Source organism: Columba livia, chromosome 3 (genome assembly GCF_036013475.1).
Source record: "Columba livia isolate bColLiv1 breed racing homer chromosome 3, bColLiv1.pat.W.v2, whole genome shotgun sequence".
Classification (NCBI taxonomy): Eukaryota; Metazoa; Chordata; class Aves; order Columbiformes; family Columbidae; genus Columba; species Columba livia.
The window spans coordinates 69,766,901-69,787,351 of record NC_088604.1 but is presented as its reverse complement, the minus strand read 5'-3'; the positions used below and the strand labels follow the sequence as shown (position 1 = coordinate 69,787,351).

Here is a 20,451-nt window from a genome sequence, read left to right as displayed (position 1 = left end):
GCTACTAAGAAAAGATTCTAACTGCATGGAAAATTAACTTGATTTCAGCTGAGTACAGTTTGATACTACAGTATGACACTGTCAGATCAAAATAATTTTGTAAGGTCATTGCAACTTTTCCTATTTTCCTGCATTTCACTCATTTAATGATTTAAAATAGATGTCAGGACAGTCTAGGATGAAACTAAGCACCAGAACACTGAAACATCCTCAAGGCAGAAATCACAATTATCTGACTGATTCTAGAAATCTAGTTGCGTGTAAATATATACCTCATGAAATTCTAGTTTTTTTTTTTCCTACATTTTGCAGTTACAATTATACATGCTTATTTTGTAGAAGTTTTTCTACTACCTGAGGCTATAACCAGTCTGCATACCTGCTACTGCACGTGTTGCAGAATTTGGTTTGTCAAAATTGCAAAGGTGTGAACTTCTGCTGTCACATCTCATAGTCTACCTCATGATGATGAATATTGTTATCTCGGCTACCAGCAATTAGCAAGCCACAGTGAATTCTACCAGTCTTCTTATTTTGCTCTTTGAATTCCCTAATACATTTGTTCTCTTTTTCTGGCAAATACTGATGGAAACCAAAGAGATTAATTCTCCATATCCAAACTACCTTATTTTTAAATTATTCTTACCAAATATTGCCTCTGACATCACCTGCATGTAGGACCTACACTGAATACATACCCACAGTCAGTAGAGAGGACGGCACTCAACTAGTACTTGATTCAGGAATACAGGTAGCACCTGGAGAAAGTTCACAACTTAACACATTAGGGCTCAAATAGCAGCAGAATAACTCCTATTATCATGGCAAGACTGGTAAGTTATCAGTGAAACAGCTGCAGCATGCACAAGTCAAACTCCCAGCACACTCACAAATACAGTCCCTCAGAAGAGTCCCTATGCTGGGACTGGATGCCTTTGTTATTTTAAACCTACTTTTCCATTCAGTTTTCCTCTCCAGTTTGTAATATTCTCTACATGCCAAATGGTCACACTATTAAAATGCCATTCTTCAGACTGCCTCTGCTTTATATGCCATAACTTTTTTTATAAACACTATCTGAATGCTATTTTTTCCCCAGCGCTATAGCCAGCCACTGGATTTTGCTCATCTGAAGATGATCAAAGGTGCCTAAACAGACATTGTGACTGAAAGAATTTAAATCAGCTTTCTGATATAACAGCAAGCATCAAATTTTCCACTGAACTTAAATCTCTATTAAGGAAAGTAAATTCAGCAGATAAGAGCCTATGAAGATAGTTTCAGCAGTAGTATTCTCAGAAAAAAAAGTTAAAACATACAAGTAAATCCTCTAGAATACTTTAAGCATCAAGAAATTTAGACAAAAATATATTTCCTTACACAGCAGAATATCTAATCCACTTACGGTGCAAAACAAAAGGCTAACGTGGCCTGTCTAAAAAGTAAAATAGCCACAAGTTTGTAATTGCTGAAATTAAGCCATGAGTCACACCATGTTACTCGACACAGTTTAGATTAATTTATTATCAGGTTTATGTAGTATAGGTACACTTCTATTTGTAAAGACTATTGGCATACTCACATTAGCAAACAGAAGGGCAAAAGGTCAGTTTCTGAGCAGAGTCTATTTTAATGATGTTTGCATTCACGTTTTGCAATTCCACACACAGTTTGAACTGAGACTTATCTAAAAAACACCCTAAATTTTGCTTCTGTACCATTTTAAGCAACAATTTTCTACAGAAAGGTTTACTCATGAGACCATACACTGAAAATGTTCTTCACAAACCAGCAGAGTATCTTATTGATCAGGTAATCCTTCCAAATTATTACACAGAAAAAACAATTAAAACAAACCTATGAGGTACAATATATGTCTTCAATGTTATATTATGTAGTTAAATCTTTTAACTGTGGATGGAAATCTATGCAGCATAATTGACCAAAGCAATAGAAATGGGTGTATAGTCTAAAAAGGAATCACCTATCTTCATGCTGAAGTGAGTGTGAATACATATTAATCACTTTCAAATTATGCAATGCTTAAATGTTTGTAAATTGATTCCTTCATGTAATTTGATTTTTTGAGTACTTACTGGAATCCTATAGGCAGACATTGAGCACCATGTTTGACCACCGGAAGGCTAGTGATAAGCTTGTAAAAAAAGTACAATCATACTAAAAGAGAAACTCCAAGATTTTATTAGGATTTCAACAGACATTGCAAAAAAAATATTGCATAACGATTGAAAACATAATATTTTAAACAAAGTAGCACTGTGGTATCAAGTAAAAGAAAGACTGCAACAGCTGTCTATATATGCTGTAAGGAAAATGTACCAGGAACAGTATACAACATTTTTAAAATTCAAGGGCAAATGTGAACAAGCCACATTTTGATAGACTGACTATACACCATAGATGTTTTACAAACTGCATAGCAGTGTAAAAAAAGTTTTCATCCTAACTATTTGTATTCCTGCATTTGGAGCAGTTTACAAGGCAGAGATTTTGTTTACAACATCGATATTTTAATAGCTCTGGATTCTCATAAAAAATAAACTAATTTAACAAAAAAGCCTGTATCTACATTTGAAAACAAAAGTGCATGTATTGAGAAAGTGTTATTTCTTAAGAAGAACACAGAGTACTTAAAAAGTTCATTTTAATAAATCAACAACTGATGATACTTTAGATGTAGATCTGCACTGCGCTACAAGCGAGATTCTACCAACACCAGCTCCTCTAACTGAGCACCCACCCTCTTTTCTGAAGAGATCAAGACACATGCCTGCCTTCTGTACTTCTCAGGATTCTGGGTAGTTACAAAGAATGCCCCAGTACCAAAACCACCACATCACTGACTAAAAAAAAAAAAAAATACTAGGAACCCAAGACAGATGTTTTAAAATAGACTTAACCATAAATGCAAGCATAAACTCCTTAACATTCAGAATCCTTTCAGTCACACAACTAGTTTTAAACACTGGAGAGCAGCAGCAAGCAGCCATTAGAGCTAAAAGACAAGAACTGATGAAAGTCTGTCTCCTGCCTTGTACTGAAGAATTTGTGGGTAATGAGCATTTCAATGCACTCTGAGAACATGTGTGTGTGCATATTAAAATCCTTACCTAAAACCCAGTTGGTATAGTCAGATTTGTACATGAATCTAGATTATCCTTTCCACATAACTGTCGTAACAGCTAAGAATTACTCCAAATATTGCTAACTTCTGTAGACAGTTTACTCCTTTCCTTTCTCCAAACAAAAAATGAAAAAGTGTGCAAAGAGAATATGTCCTTTGAAGATCCAGGCAGAACTGCTGTTTGAGCTCTTGTAATTTCAACTCATGGCACTGAAGAACTAGATTTAATTATTTTTCTGGGCACCTGTAGCACTCAAGATAGAAAAAGGCAGTGAACGTTTAGCTGGACTGGATCCAGAATGGGAAATGCACAGATACCAAAGTTGTGAACTGCAGCCAGACTAGCCATAAACAAGTGTCCAGTACAGAAATTACGAGTAATAAATTTAGCCATTTTTGTAAACATCTCCTCCTTACTAATCTCTTATTTTTTCCTATAATGGAAACACATACTGTATTTCTTTGTTCCAAGCTCTGGTATGTTTCTGTTTTAGCTTTGTGGCACAGTTGCTAAGTGCAACAGGCTAGAGACACCAACATTAATACAAACAAGTTGGAAAGTCAGTTCAAGTTATTACAGTTTTGCTATACCAGGCCATTTTTCATAGCATGTATTCTCTGTTCACAAATGCTTTGTAAGATCTTTTATTATGGAAGACTGGAAGCAAACTGGAGTTGTTCATTTAACAGATGCAGTTGAACATACATTTCTGATATTCCTTATGCAATTAACAAATCATGTCTCATCTTATGAAGATGATACATATGCTATACATATCAGTGATTTAAAATGCTCCTCAAAAGAGCAGCATTTTTATAGACAAATTAACAGAAAAGGAGACAATACATCTCACAATCCCATAAAACAAGTAAAGCCCTTTCATTAGCTGCATTATAAATTCATAACTGTTCATCACATACTTTGAATTTCTGACTGCTCAAGCCATTTAACCCTCAGCCCACTGCAGGACAAGGGAAAACATTTTAAACATTTCATATTGATGTCATAGGTGCGAGAATAAAAACCAGTATTCCATGTTTTTAGCTCTAAAAGTTTTGCTCCCAAAAGTGATGTAACTGTTAATAGTCCAGAAGAAAAATAAGCATTGTTGACATGTCAAAAGAAAGTTGTAGTAAAAATCAAGCTGCAGTAAATCTGAGTTCACTTAGATAATTGCTAAAAAAAATTTTAAAAAGCTGATCCTAGATCACCTGTTAACTAGGAAGAGCACTAGAACACTGACTTCATGAGAAAAGATGAGCTTAAAAGCTGTGTTTGAGACATCTTCTATAAAGTTATGAATTCTTCCTTATCTTTCAAATATCTGGAGTATAATTTGTTAAAAAAATAGACCAAACACAGAATGTACATTTGGTCAGGATTTTGTCTCACTACAATTCAGTGTTTCCTATCTAAATGTGCATACCACTTAGAGGCCATTTTTGAAATGTTATCAGTCAACAGCAACATGGGCACCAGTAAATCAAAAAAACACACCTTAGGATTTCGTTCTTAAATTATATAAGTTAGATAAAACTACCCTGTCCAGCAAGTTCCGAATTTTTCAAACATTAAGGCAACTTTCATTACTTTCCAGCTAAACAATATTATAAAAAATAAATGTCACTTCAAACCCTATATACACAGTGACAGTGTAGATTTAGCTAGAAAGTATCTTTAGTACATTAATAAAGTGTCACGTAATATTACCGAGGTTATATCAGGTGCTTGAGTGTATGTGCAATTGGAGTGGCTGCAATATTTAAAGTACTGGTTTCAAAACGGAGCGCAGTGAACGTCCTTCTTTAGTGAGTTCTCGTGTTACACACATACATGGCAGCGGAACAGCCTCCTCTCTTCTCTCTACAGCATTATAGCTACATTTCTTCAAGTGGTCAGCCATGCTTACGATGTCAGCAAATTTCCACTCATTCACGGTACAGAAGGCTGTACTGAAGCGCCAAACCTAGAAAATAAGTTGCACTTAGGCTCAAAATGTTTTAAGATACTGAAACTCAGAGCAGGAAATGAAATGTTTGTGCTATAATACTTTCAGGCAATGTTTTGTGTCTACTATAAATTATGCTAAAAATCAACATGACAAAACCATACAATGTCAAATTTTGTACAGTCAGTCCCAAGTTAATTCAGATTACAAGTCAACCCTGAACACAGGGAAGAAAGATATGCAATATTTTTTTGCATCCACAAAGCAGACACAATCAGAAGTTAAATGATGAGGTATTGCATGACACATCACAATGGTCCATTTCTGAAATGTTTGACTTCTGCAATTTCAAATGATTGCTACAGATATTCTGCAGTTCTAGGTAGAGGGTTGGGAAATGGTGAAAACTGTACTACACAAAGATCACCCGTGTATTTTAATTATTTACATACTTAAGGCACTCAATATCATGACTATGGATAGGATCTCAACAGATTAGCCAAAATTAAAATAGCTGTAAACCATATAAAGGAAGAAAAGCAAACTTTGTAGGCAATTTTCCCACTTTCATGGAATATCAATATTAATGCAAATAATGAAGTAATCACTTTAATATTTTAAAATCTTGCAGAAAACAGAGGTTAATAAATTTAACATCAAGTACAAACTACACAGACACTACTTCAACTTCTGCTTCAAGTGTGGAGAAGTCTGAACCAAGCTGCTAGCAATTTTCACCAATTATTGTTCTGTACGACAATCTGTTTCTTAAAGGGATATTGTATAAAAAATAGTAACAACAATAGTGATCAGGGAAAATATAAAGGTAAAAAGGAGACACATGACCAAATTAATACTCTCCCTTTTACCTTCAAAATAAAAAAATAACTTACCTTTTCTTTTATCTGCCAAGAACTTCTTCCATCTGGGTACTTTCTCTTCTCCCAAAGCAGTATCACCATTCCACGTGCTTGCAGCAAGCTTCCACACACATCTCTCATTAAACGTGACACTCTTGAAAGCTGACATAAACTAAAACCATCTAGAAAACTAGCAATGTGCTGCAGAACCTCAAAAGGTAGACTACTCAGATGGTCATTGTGTAGTCCGATTATGCAGCTTTTTGCTGGTTCTGCTAATGCTGTGGATATACAAGGCTGAACTCCAAATGACCGCAAGTGGCGGTCATGAATAATTTTTGCCCCTTGTGTTGAAGGACAAAACCTTCGTTGAGAATATGTGCACCCATAATATGCCAAAGGACACCTCTGCTCCATCCAGCCATTAAGGCCAGCATGAATGTCACCATGCACATTCTTAAAATGCGATGAAAATTCATTCCTCCTAAACAACTGTCCACAAACAAATGTAAACATTGAACGCTGTTTTGTTTGGTATCTAGCCACATATTCCAATACCAAATCCAGTCCAAGGGTCTGGAATGGACTTGGATTTGAGAGCTGTGGGTTGGCATGATCACATGCAGAAGCTGAAGCTATTTCCCCCACCATTGTATTTGTGGCCAGTATAGCAGATGGGAGAGAAAAGGTCTGGGTCCCAAAGTCAACATGATACACATCGACAGTGCGACTTTCTGATATCCCCCTACCTCCAGGAGAGTCTCCTAGGCAAAACAACAGAGCTGCAGTGATTAGATCGATCCCTTGAAGACCCATAGGATCTTCTGTTATCTCCAAATCTGATGTATCAACAGCTTTATCTTCTTTTGGTGTAGACCAAAAGTGGCCAACAAGGAATTTGGATGAGCGATGCCGTAAAAGTGAAAATGCATTTATGTTTCTCAATCTTTCTTGCTCCACTTGTCTCTCTAACACTTCTTCTTCGTTGGCATTATGGGGAAGTAGTACATGATTAACATTGCCATTAACTAAGTGATTAGCTGATATTACTTCTTTAAGTTGTGCTGTTACAGGGTATGAGCTGCAAGACTGTAATGCTTCATCATCAGGTGATGCAGTACATTCGCCATTTGCTACACCGTCTGGTTTTGAATTAGATACACCAAGATCTTCATTCTGGTCCAACACCTTTGAACATTCATTTTCTACATGAAAGCCATTACACAAAAGTGAGGAGTTACTGAGGTTTAGATTTAAGTCATGTTTTTGCACTACATCATAACAAATATCACTAGAACCATTTTGCTCCATTTGTGAATTTTGACTCAGGCTGTCCAAGTTAATTCCCCCAACTGCTCCTACATTATCTTCATCTGGATACTCATGGTCAGACTTTTTATCCTGAATAATGCCATTAGAAGCTTGTTCTTTAATCTCAGGATCTTCTTTCATTTCATTTGGAGAAATGCAGAGCCTCGAACTTAACATATTTATGTCCCTTGTAGCAGTGTTCAGGATATCCAGAGCAGCAGCTAAACTCCTCGTCGTTTCTACAGTAGCTTGATAAAGTGCACCATAGGACTCTTCATCTACAGGCATCAGACCATTTGAATGCACTGTATCAGGGGCACTTGATTTGACAGAGGTTTGCTCTCTGGAATCTGGTATCTGATCACCTGCTTTTGACATCATAGTTGCTACTTTAAGTGACTCTAATAACATGCGCTGGTCTTGAAGGGCTAAAGCCATATCTAGCTGCTCCACTTCATCAACATCTTTACTTAGATTTTCATAAGATTTTCGGTCTGCATAACTGACTGGCCATCTATTCCACTCCATGGTACAACATACCACACTTGCAGGACAAACTTCTAGATGATCAGCAATTTTATTTCGGGCTACTATGAAGGGGCATCCAAAGCCACTATTCAAACAAGGCACTCTTTCAAGTGGACATAACATGCGATGTTCTTCAGCTTTACATGAGTGAAAAACTGCTCCACAAACCAATGGGCAGCCAATCAAATCACAGGAAATGCCAGGCTCTGGTCTGGTCATACAGCGACGGCTGACACAGTTCACACAGTGTAAATGTTGTTGAAGTTCCTCCATGACTGCAAATCCAACTCTGAGTGAAGAGAAAGGAGACAAAAGCATAGTATATTAACTCAACATTGTTAATATTTACTAACTATTATTTGCAGTTTTGCATCCTCTATGTCTACAGCTAAATAAATGTTAACACAATGTGAACTGATCAGCAGCCATTTTAAGAGAACAAGTATGTGACATTTTACCTCAACGAAATGGTATTTAAAAGTTCGTCTGAAAATTAAAGCTACACATTTGTATGAGATTTCAAAACAGTCTATGCATTTATTCTCCAGGTCCAACATATGCAACTTAGGTAAATGTGTTGTATAAACATTCCCTCTGGAATAGCTCTTTTCCCCTGCCCTTTGCAAATAGGTGATTCAACGAGAAGATAAAAAAAAAGGAAAAATATTACTGTTGACCATGACCTACTACCTAAAATCATAAACCATACAACTCTACAGAGTGGGGAGATGAAATAAAAGAAAGCAGATGCATCCTCATATCCAGTTCTCCAAATTAAAGAGAGGCAACCTATTCCCTGAGCTTGCTTGCTAAAACCTAAGCTTCTAACATCCTCTTCATGCAGTTCTGTTTAAGGCAATCTACAGCCCTCAGCATGTATCTCAATCCCCTGTCCCATCCATTCTAACCCCCTCAATGCTTCTGACAGAGAACAGTCCTTTACAAGAGCTCTTCACTCTTTTTCTTCATCAATGGCCTATAGCTCCTCCCTTATTTTTTATAGCTGCTGTTGCATAAGGGTAGCAATTAAACTACACATTAATTAAGTGCCTTTACTTCTTTGAAAACTTTTACATAAATTTTACTACCCAACATGCTCCTATCTATACCTCCAGTTCAACCCACAAACAGTATTTTTTTTAAATGCATGCTGTCCTGATTACAATACCAGCAGTTCAAAGTGGAAGAGCAATGCAACAAGGCCAAACAGCAATAAAGATGCAAATAAAATTAATTGTATACTCTACTGTAAGACATCGAGACAAACAAAAAACTCTATTTGTTGTGGTATCGAGAAGAAAAAAAGGAAACTTTGCATCTTTGTACCATACTTCAAGAAGCTCTGGAACTGCTCGCTAGTAGCAGTGCAGGCCCATGCAAGTGACCAAGCTCTTCCCATTCTCTGATTAACTCCCTCCAGTTCAGACTTATCAGAAAATGACTTACACAGAGCCAAATCTCAAAATACTGTGTCAAAAATACATCAGTCAGCTCCATCTTTTCCTCACTTCTCATCCTCCATCAATTTTCTTGAAAAAAAAAAAAGCTTACAGAATTTAATATCAACAGAAACAGTTCCTTATCTTATTCTACTAGCTAACAAGTGCTCTCACACACTGCCTTCAGACTAAACACTTTAATGCACTGAACTTCTTAAATTAAAAATACTCTAAATTGTAAAAATAAAATAAGTATTATTCCCTTTTGTTCAAACTGAAGAGGAAACAAAACTGCCTTTTACACATTCCACTTTAAATAATTAAAAGCATTTAAACAGAAATCTGTGTGACATTTCACTCGTATTCTTTTAATGCTTTGAAATTCACGCCAACTTTAAGTAGCAATCAGTCCTCATCCCCCCATCCATCGTAATTTGGATAACTCAAATATTTTAGCCACCCACTCTCCTGAACACTTCTAACAAAGCAGCATATGTGCTACACTTAGCAGGCAAAACACAGCTGAATTTTTCCCACCATACCTTAGTATTTATATACTGAGTAACAATAAAGTTTTGAATAAATTGTCAAGCGCATCAGTTGCTGAACTCAATGACTGACTTGCTAAACATTTTAGCAAACCTTTCTGGCACACAACCTGCTTTCAACTTGCATATTAAAGTCAGATAGCATCTACTGTAAAGAGCTGAAACACATTTAATAAAGAATGAAAAAGAGAAAACTTGACTTCTCTGAGACATTTTTAGTTCTTCCAGCAAAGCCCACTCTAAGTAATTCCTGCCAAATATAGCAGCCTACCTGTTGCTAGACAAAAGAAAATTTCAGAGTTTTGCATTAATACTGGAACCAAATGCTAGTTCTCCTCAAGTCAACCGGCGACCAGAGAGCAAAAGGAAGCTCTCAGGTTATGCATGTATTTTGAAGCGTTTAAGACAAAAGGGAAACAGCCCTGGAAAAGACAATTGCTAGTTTATAATGCAAGAGCCCTCAGAGCCCAGCACTTGCTGCATTTATCTAAATACAGTCCTGCTCCCAATAAAACAAGCAGTCTGGTAGCAGTAAGGCTTAATTTAATCAGTTACGCACAATTATGTTTAAAAAACAATTTTAAAAAAATAGTTTACCTACTTTGCAAAAAGCTATGCACTGTGCTGGCTTTAAGATGGCCTGAAGTGAGCCACATCTAGAGTGGAGGGCAGGTGCACCAAGCAGAACACACTGCTGTTCTAGCGCAAGCTGCAGCTGGCCCACAGGCACACAGCTCAGAACGCAGCCAAACTGAACTCGGGTTTGCCTGCACCATATCCTAAATTAGTCCACCATCATTAAATACTGTCTTTAAATAGACAAAGTGAGCTTACACAGAAGAATATTCTATTAAGACAGTAAAACCTTCTCCTCCCTAGCACACTATCTTGGTCTTTACAAGTCAGATTGTGAAACCTGAATTGCATCATGAGACTGGCCTTTCTCAGGCTCCTGTACTCCTTTCACACAAGCTAATATTAATTGAAACTTAATGATTTCATACAAGCAAATGAAATTTTGAAGTAAAGAGGAGACAAAACCTGGTGAAAACAAGAATCACTAACAGACAGTATATGAAAGCCAGACACCATGATTTACCAATAGGTAGATGCTAATTTTGTTCGGTAAGAGAAGTTCACAATCGTTTTTATAAAGAAACACTTATGCCTGTGAACAACTAAATAGCTGAAGTAACCTGTGCTTTCAGTTTCCATAAATAAGAATTTTATTGGTCATTAAAAGTTTGGTATTAGTTGCCATTTCTTTTAAATTTAAATCCTTCGGCTCCTTAACTACACATATAATTCAGCATCTCTTTGGATGTCAGCAGACCATCAGCAGAACATTCACTAAAATTCTGTGTCCTGTTTATAAGCCTTAACTTCACAGCACCTGCTGCAGAACTTCAATTTAGCCAGAATGTCACATTTTATTTATAGCTTACTACAAAGTCCTTTTATATACATTTAAAGTAATTTTTCTGCATTTTTTATTATAATACCTGGGCTTCAAACTCAACAGCTGTTTTGGGCACTCATCAGTTCCTGGACTGCTAAAACTAGTGAAGGCTTTTGATATAATTCAATTATCAAATTGCAAATTAAGTGCAAAGGAGAAAAAAAAAAAAAGAAAGACCCTATCGAACTGCTGAAAATAAATGGATAAGAATGGATAAGTCCTCAAGAATTAGCACATGCATTAATCAACAAATGGTCACAGCTCGCTCCATTCTGTAAGCTAACCACAGAACTTAGCACCTCTTTGATTCATTGATTAAAAGCATCCATATATGAATCATTTTCCTTTGAGGAAGCATAACAAACATACCACTAGCACTACACTGATAACAAGAACCACCCTCTTCCCAGACAATGCCTCTTGAAGGAAAAAACTGCTGGGTTAAGGGGAGATAAAGAAAATTCACACTGCAGATAACAAAGCACTTTCAGTTATTCTGATACAGAAAACTGAAAGGGCTAGCAAAGAGTGCCATTGCTGACCTGAAAAACAAAAAAAAAACCAAACAAACAAAAAAACAAACAAACAAACAAAAACACAAAAAAAAACAACACAAAAAAAAAACAACACAAAAAAAACCCCAAACACCTGTCATTGAAACATGTACCAATAATATTTACAGTGTTTATACCCCCATTGTGTTCCTTGCCATGATTGGGTGAGACTATAGAGTGTCAGATCAATGACTGTAGAGAACGAACAGCTGTCCTTTCCTGATAGTGTAGTGTCAACAACCAGCTTCAGTTCATGTGAGATGCTTAAATACACACACTTGACTGTTACTAGCAGAGAAACCTAAAAATACATCCTGTTCCAGTGAGGTGACCACTGCTTTCAGAATTTGTGCAATGACTTGATGTTATTGTACATACTATACAGTCAGCTGACCAAATCAGCCAGAACATGCTTTGAAAATCTGCCATAATTAAAAGGATTAAAATTCCAGCTGCTACAGCCACATGATTTTCAGTTGCTGTTGTAACACAAACGTTAAAATAGCATAATAAGGGTTTCAGTCACCACACAGTACTCCAGTTGCAAGTGAGAGCTCCCACTTTCTTCGACACACAGAGTATAAGGAGCTGTACTTAGTATTATGAAAACCTAAGTCTGCTTCCTTCTTCTCCCATACATGAATTCTTTGATGCCAATAAGACTGGAAATCACAGCAACTATTACTGCTGTTGGAACCTTCCATTACTCAGCCACCTTTTATTCACCAAACCTATAAAACTCGAGAGAAGAGTCTCAAATATAACTATCAAATTTGACTAAATAGGCCAATAGGTTCTTAAATTGCTGGTTCAAGGAAGTAGAAGAATAGAGACACAAGCAGTACTACAGGTTTAAACTCTCAGCATCATCTAAATCTACCCACAAGCAACCAAATATATGCAAATCATTCTAAAAAAATTCCCTTTTGTTTTGGAGATTGTAGAAAAGACTGACATATTTCTGGATCTTCCATCTTTTACCCAGGTCTCTGGCTAGAAAAAGTGGCTAACAAGTTTGGTAAGAAGCAAAAACTTTGAGAAAAAACAGCCAAGCGAGAGATTTAAGTGACAGGTGGTTAAAAGAAGGGGTAAGGAAAAACAGGGCAAGAGGTAAAAAGCAACACAGACATTCAAAAACAATAATTAAAAAAAAGTTTCAGAAAATTCTACCAAAATAGAATTGGCAGTACTACAGGTAATTATTGAACGAGCTGTTTTATTTTTCTGTGTCCTACCACGCATGGGAGAACAACTATTCCTTGGCTAACGGGTCTAACTATCAAATGCTTTAAATAAGCTTTGCAGCCTCCCAGAAGGTAAGCTTTCTTCTCTTGTCATCCCTATTCTACACAAAAACTGTAAAAACTTTTGTGTCTAAAAAACATCACCTCAGTCTGTTACTACAATAGCATGGCTGCATTAACTTTCTATGTTAGGCATATTATGCTCTCTTTTTGAGTTTGGGGGTGGTGGTGTTTGGGTTGCTTTGAGGTATTTCTTTATCGGGTTTCAAATAACCAAGGAAAGACATGAACAGGAGGTTCAGCAAATGTCTTCAACACCAGTTCAACTGGAAAATGGCAAGTACCAAAACTAGTTGCCATCCCTGCTTGAGGATACTCTAATTCTACTCTTCAAGACTCCACCAAGCCTAAGGTTAAATATCCCCATCCTGAGGCTTCTCCAAAGCCAGTGCAGCCACTGTCCTCATATTAAGGGATCTGGGTATCTCAAATCCTGCTTAAATGTCTCTCCATAGCATTGGAAATGCAGGAAACAGGGACATAGTACAAAGTTAATCTCATGCTACACTGATTTCCAACTACCCTTTAAAAGGTAAATTCAAAAGAACAAACAACATTACAAACTGCTAGTTAAACTGCTAGTGAAATAACATGACTAAAAGGTGACAAATTTAAATGTATGTGGTTCAGTTGCACAAGTAATAGAGTAGTACATGTGGCCATATTTTAATCTTATATACTAGGCAATTGTTCCTTTGTATACAATTTTTCCAATTTGAAAGAGAAGTTCCTGACAGGAACTTTGTGAAGCCTTATATTTCTTGAAACTAGTTTACATCAAACACACTTTCAGGGAGCAGAATCCTTTCAGATGCCACACTTAAAATTTCAACCATATCAGACACAAATTACCACCCCCAAACCCTCAATTCATCAGGACAGCAGTGGATTCTCTTACAACTAGGCAGATCAGAGAAGGCAAAACCATATTCAAAACATTTGGCCAGACAAGTTTTCACTGCATTCTCAAACAGAAATTCAGCCACAACAAAGAAGAGAGCATCTTCCCTGCCTGGTAGGGACTGCACGTATTGGACATATTGGAATGAGTCTACATTACTTTTTTATTAATCACTGAACACATGAGAAGGAGCTTCAATTACTAAAGCCCAAACTACTGTACAAAGAGTATGCAACTTCTACCATTAACATCACTGTCTATAGCAATTTATGCAATACACAAAAGAGGCAGCAAAAGGTCAGGCTCAAAGCATGGCTTCTTAATGCAAGAAAAAAAAAAAACTCAGGGGGATACATACCTCTGGAAAGATTCTAGTTTTGTCAGTGATCTAGCATCAAACAAGTATGTACTAACTGATCTTAGAGGTGTAAAGTTACTAACTACCTCAAAAACAAACCAGACAAAAACAAGAAGTTTGTAACTACAGCAAAAACAGTGAGCATTAGAATCATGAGGAAATGCAACTTTTTTGTGGCAGCCTCATAAAGATAAGCTTTTCCACATCTATTCCAGCCCCAAACACCCGAATACAAGAGCTGACATGTACTTTGTATTCTTTTGAGTAACACTTTAGGAGTTCTTTTCTCCCTAGTGGCAAACCATCTTCCTCCCATTCAGACAACTGAGTGAGATATTTCCTCTCAAATCATTGCAGCCACAGGAAAAAAAAAAAAAAAAAAAAAAGAAAGAAGAATTCATGGGGAAAATGACCCAAAGCAAAACACTGCTTTGACTGAAGTAGACTCTCCAATGATGTCCCATGCGTCTGACTTCGTCCATTTTAGAATAGAAGCTCTGGTGGCACAATACAACACTTTCTTATATCACTATTAAATTCTATGAGGGTTAAAAATCAAAACCAAAACTACTAGGCTTTTCCTTAGAGTACTTTTGTGACAGATCTGCCATGCATTCTTGTCTCCTTAACACATTCCCTAAAGAAGAATCCTAAAGGCTTCAATGCGCCTTTGGCCACACACTGACACAAGACAACCACACCAGGAACAGCAATGCTTGCTGCATGGCTCAGGCACAAAAGCACTCTACCTGTTGAGATGGTGACAGGGCAGAATCAGCTAGAGAGCCAGTAGATTTCATGTGTAAAGCACTTCTGAACTTGAACTCAGTGCGACTTCTTGATTGCTGCAGAATCTGCAAGAAATGAGATCAGAAGTAAGGTTTCATTTCAGGTGTTACAGACTGCTTTCCACATGTACAATCCTCTGAAAAGGTCACCTGCGTATACTTCCTGGAGCTACAAATGTTTAAATATTTTGCAGGTTTTATGGAAAAATAAAAATTTAACAGACTTAACAAGCACAATCTAAGTTCTGTCATTTTAGCTTATTGCTACCTGTTAGTCACACTAGATGGCTACCTATTTAGATTTAAAGCTAGAAGAGATTACTTAGTTATTATTCTGACCCACTTCACTTAATTCTTTGGTTTGGCCCACCAGGAACCACTTAACGAGAAAATTCAAACTTGAAGATTGCGAGAGCTGGAAAACTGTGGAAAAAAAAAAGTCTGGTTTTTTTTACAACGCATTTTAGTCTAGTTAAAATTTGTCCAGGTTCAGTCTTCAGACATGAGAACTTATTAAGCAGTTGCTTAATATTAAAAAGCTCTTTAGTGTAACAAGCTGCTTCTTCCATGTATTCATACACATAGATTATCACTAATAAGAGAGGGGGAACCAAGGTGATACACTCAAAGGAACAATTATATCCTCCTCCTCAGATATTGTCTCACAAACCCTTCAGAAAAACAGAAAATCAACCATTTCTCAGAAGTGAGACAAAAAGGACTACAAGAAAAAATAATGCACTATTACAGTAGGTAGTTTTAGCCCCCCAAAAGAAGCCAAAAATTAATCCTCCTTCTTAAATAATATTTTAATTCATACATTATGTTGCAGAATTCTTGACTTCTGTATATTTAACAGAGATCAGGTCAAAAATATGGTTAATATACTGGTTTAGGTCTTAGTACACAAGTTTAACCAGTTCCCATAGCAAAATAACGAAATAACTTTAAAGTAAATGGAAAGTGAACTGCTCTCCCAAGATTTCAGACTGAAATGCAGATGCTATGGACTCTGTACATATAAGGTTATTTTTTCTATTAAAAATACACCCCTGCTAGTAGAAGATGGCCAGATCACTGTACAGCAGAATTAGATAGTACACAAAAAAAATTTAACAGACCCTCCACTGCACCAAAAAATACCAAAGTAGAAAAGACAGAGTTCATCCTAAAATATTTTGAAAAATTAAAAGTAGAACAAAAACAATAGGAGAACAAGAACAGAAGCAGTATTAACAATTTGAACCTATTCTATTTTCAGGCATTTCACATTCTTACCAAATTAAAGACATTTTTTGCAGCACCTGTCACCCTTTTTCCCTTTCCAAGCTGTTTTGTTTAAAAACAAATGAAAACAGGAAAAAATATCCAGTTTAAAAAAAAAAAACAAACCACAAAAAACACCAAAACAAAACAATAAACCCAAACAAAACAAACAAACACCACACTATTTTTTAAACAAAAGCTCACTTATCTTAAATAGTCAATGTCAGGAAGCTGGAAAGGTATCTCCTAACAAGCATGTTATACCAGCTCTTTCAATATGTTTTTAACTTGAATTAAGAACTGGAAAACACAAAGATCTGCACTACTCTTCTGTGCAGGGTTTTAGGACGTACAATGAGTCATCAGTTTCTGATCTCTAATATCCTTTAGACTGCCTTTTCCAAATGTCAACAGGCTTGATGCTATTACTTTTTCCCCAAAGACTCCAGCTGAACATTCCCATCCAAGCACATTCCATAGCTGATGACAATAGTGATTCAGCTAAAACAAGGTTTTGTAAGAGTATTACAGCTATGCCAATAAAGCACACCTCTAAAAAGATCCTATTTGCAATAAATCTGTCCCTCCAACAAATTACTATGTCCTGCAGGACTTTAGGAAAACTACAGTTTCTATTAGAGATGCTTCTGAATAGGCAAATAAATACAAAGCTTAAACTTCAACAAACACCACCCACCTTGTGGGACCTACGTAACCAAGTCTGAGGCAATTATCACTATTCAACCATCAACCTGAACCACTATCTTAAGTTTTATATGAAAAGCTGCAACTATGCCAGTTCGAATTTTACCCCACTGTGCCTCTCATTCTCATGCCTTAAGTTTAAACCTATCAGGTTTTCATCATGATTTCACATTAAGAGCTTAGATCAACGTTTGGCATTTGGTAAACAACAGCATAGTCTACTCAACTAGATGTTCTAGACTGTAAGGGTTCACAGGGTATTTTAGATTCAAGTAGCATTAACAAAAACAAGACATCAAGTGTCACCTCAAAAATTATTAAAAACAGTAGCTCACAAAGTAAGTCAGAATCTAGAGCTTGTCTGTGGCTTTAACTCTCTTGGCCTGTTTTAGACCAATTTACATTACAAGATTTTTTCAGTCTTTTTCCTTCATTCAATGTTGAGACTAGATAGTGGCCAGACACTTAGGACAGTTTACACACGGCTTTTCTGTAACCCTCACTTAATAATGTAAATACTTGTTTGTTTGTGGTCTATTCAGGAATACTTACTCCCTATACAATCTAACCATCTCACCAACAAATACTCAAGTTGTCTTTATTCTTATTGTGCACATAAGGAAACTGAAAGAGAATTGTCACCAGTAGAATGATCACTAGATAAATGTTTCTCTGCTCTATCTCTATACCACTGGATCTCATCACCAGAGGCAAAGAGCATTTGCCTCACTTGAGACAGAGCTCACCAAAGAAATAGATCTGTCTATATGAAGGAAATTTTATTTGTTATTTTTAGTTCATTTGGACTGAATAAAAAGCATAGGTTTGTTACAAAGCTGAAGCCACAGCAGCTACAAGAGCTTACTTGAAGACGAAGAGCCATATGCTTTCTTCTTTAAAAAGGTACCACAAGACGCTCTTTATGACCTAGGTCAAAAACTTAGTTGTCCAAAACTATGCAGAAATCTTGCCCAGAAAGTTTCCAACTAGATATTGCTAGTTAAATTCAGCACTCAGCACTTTTCTTGCCCATGAGACTTCTAACATCAAAGTAGTAGGCAAAGTAAATATAATCCAAATGTAAGAAGTTAATTGAGTAAAAGAAGAATTTAGTGCAAAAGAAAGAACATTCAAGAAGCAAAGTAAAGACACTGTTTTTGCATAGCCTTTGCCCATTCTGCTGGGCTTCTCCTGTTCTCTACACCTTCTAGCCTGGGAAAAGAACGAGGCAGAGACACCACAAAAAGTCTCAGCTTGCAGTACAACCCCATTCAACCTTTCGGTCTATTTCTTCTCTGGATGAAACTTTAGCACTATGCAGAAATTAAACACAGATATTTACATGCATATAGCACAGAAGATGGATTAAAGTTGACAGTGTATTTTTTAGTCTTCCAGGTATTTAACTTGTTTACCAACCAAAGGTCTTTGTACTTTCGGGAGATGGGTGGAAAGAAGATTATAAACAAGCATAACTAACACCCTCATCAACAGGGATGCATGAACCTTTACTCTCCAGATAACAGCACAAGTTAAGGAATATGTTGTTAACATGCAGCAGAAGGCAATGGCTTAACCATCAAGCACTACACACCAGTTCTAAAAGAACAGAGGGAGATCTCTTGACTAAAGTGCCAGCACAAGCAAGGTGATGCTGCTGCTACAGCAGCACAGGCCCAGTTTTGGATCAGTTTGCTAACACACACTTATTTTGGCACGTTGACAACATAACCAGCAAAAGGGAGAAAAGGATTATGAAAAGCTCTTCAGCCAAATCCAAGTAGAACTTTACAGAACAAAAGAAAGCCGTCTCTCCAGCCCACAGGTTCTCTCCCTGGAGAATTCAGAAGACCTGCTGCAAACAACAGCGGCGCTAGAACTTTTGGAAGTGAGGCCATACAATTGTTTAAATGCGCGTGCCATTCAACAAGCTGCTGTCACCACCCTATATGTTCTGGACAGCCAACCTGTGGGGTTACAGGAGTACAGCTGCACAACCTTCTTTAACCTTCCTTCATAGAGGAGGGAAAAAAGGTTCCAATGCACACCAATAATCGGCAACAAAAAAGGAAAACACCACATCTTGCATGCTCAGAGCGCAGCTACTTGAAACACACAAACACGGAGGATTAGAGAAGGATTTCAGCAATACCTCTGGATTATTTGCTCTTTCCCTTTCCTTCCATGCAGAAAGGAGCTTCTCCGACTGCAGCCTGAACAACACCCAGCAGACCCCAGCCCCGGCCCCAGCCCTTCCCACGTGCTATCGCGACACCTCGGATAGCGCTGGCAGCACCCTCGAGGAGAGGAAGCGGCAGAGCTCGCTCCGCCACAGCCACTCGCTCCCGGCGGCCGTCGGCCTGCGGAGAGGCCAGGGGAGGGGGCGGGGCGGCCGCCGGCGGCCCCAAATGGCACAGTACCACCGGCACACACTCAGCATTCGGGGCCGAGCGGGTAGGGAGGAGCAGACACCGAGGAGGCACGGACGCCAAGCCCGCCGCGGCCTCCTCCACCTCCCGGCCGGGACCTGTCAGAGTCGGCGGGGAGCCGCAACCGAGCCGGCGCTGGGCCTCGGACACCCCCGCCCCGCCGCGACCCCGGCCTCTCGCGCCCGCCGGGCCGCCATTTGTTTACCACCCGGCTGCCAGGCAGCCGCCGCCGGCCAGGAGTGGGACGCGCGAGACGCAGCCCCGCTGGGGGCGGAGGCCCCTGTTCGCCCCGCCGGTCACGGACAGCTGCAGCTCACCCGTCCCCGTCGCTCGGCAGGCAGAAGGCCGCGGAAGAGGAGCGGGAGACTGCGCTGCGCCTCACCCCTTCCCCCGCCGGGCTCTCGCCGCCGCGGCGGTCGCTTCGCCTCGCCTCGCGTCTCCTGGCCTGGCCCGGCCTCGCCTCACCACTCCCGCGCGACCCCGCTGCCGGCCACGCCCCCAGCGGCCGCGCAGACAGGCACGCGCGCCAGGACAAGGGACCGCGCGGGGAGGGGCGGCGGGCGCGCGGCTCCCCAGCACTGCCGAAGGGGCGGAGCAACGGGCTGAGAGCACGCGCGGCGCCAGCACGGCTTTTCTGCCCTGGCGGCCGAGCGCCCGCCCCGGAGCGAGGGGCGGGGCACGGAGCGGGGCCGGAATGCCCGGATGTGGGTGCTTGCCTGTCCCGCCGCCACTGCCCGCGCGCGTGCGCGGTGGGGCAGCGGAGGGGGGAAGGTGCGCGCGCGCGCGTGACCGGCTGCCCATAGTGTGTTCGTAGAATGACAGCGGCTTAGCATAATTTTGGTTGGAAAAGGCCTTTAAGATAATCGAGTCCAACTGTTAACCCAACGCTGTCACAAAACTATGCCCC

At 38.9% G+C, this 20,451-nt stretch overlaps 1 protein-coding gene across 4 annotated transcripts; it reads right to left on the bottom strand.

The window, feature by feature from the left end:
• Positions 1–2,179: 2,179 nt before the first annotated feature.
• FBXO30 (F-box protein 30) lies at positions 2,180–20,131 on the bottom strand. Of its 4 annotated transcripts, none has more exons than XM_065057520.1 (4): positions 19,927–20,131; positions 15,106–15,210; positions 5,988–8,082; positions 2,180–5,112 (listed from the first exon to the last, which is right to left on the bottom strand). In XM_065057520.1, exons 3-4 carry the CDS (start codon positions 8,064–8,066, stop codon positions 4,909–4,911), a joined length of 2,283 nt encoding a protein of 760 aa, XP_064913592.1. In that variant the 5' UTR covers positions 8,067–8,082; positions 15,106–15,210; positions 19,927–20,131; the 3' UTR covers positions 2,180–4,908. The 4 variants fall into 4 exon arrangements, with proteins under 4 accessions (XP_064913592.1, XP_064913591.1, XP_005507682.2 ...); XM_065057519.1 differs by having other exon boundaries at positions 19,862–20,088; XM_005507625.3 differs by lacking the exon at positions 19,927–20,131 and adding an exon at positions 19,268–19,817.
• Positions 20,132–20,451: the final 320 nt, after the last annotated feature.

What these genes read in the sequence shown, in the direction of transcription:
- FBXO30 (XM_065057520.1), bottom strand. Translation starts at nt 8,066, where the DNA reads ATGGAGGAACTTCAACAACATTTACACTGTGTGAACTGTGTCAGCCGT. An exon ending in CTTGGCAGATAAAAGAAAAG is followed by an intron (nt 5,113 to 5,987) that starts GTAAGTTATTTT and finishes CTTATTTTCTAG; the next exon opens with GTTTGGCGCTTCAGTACAGC.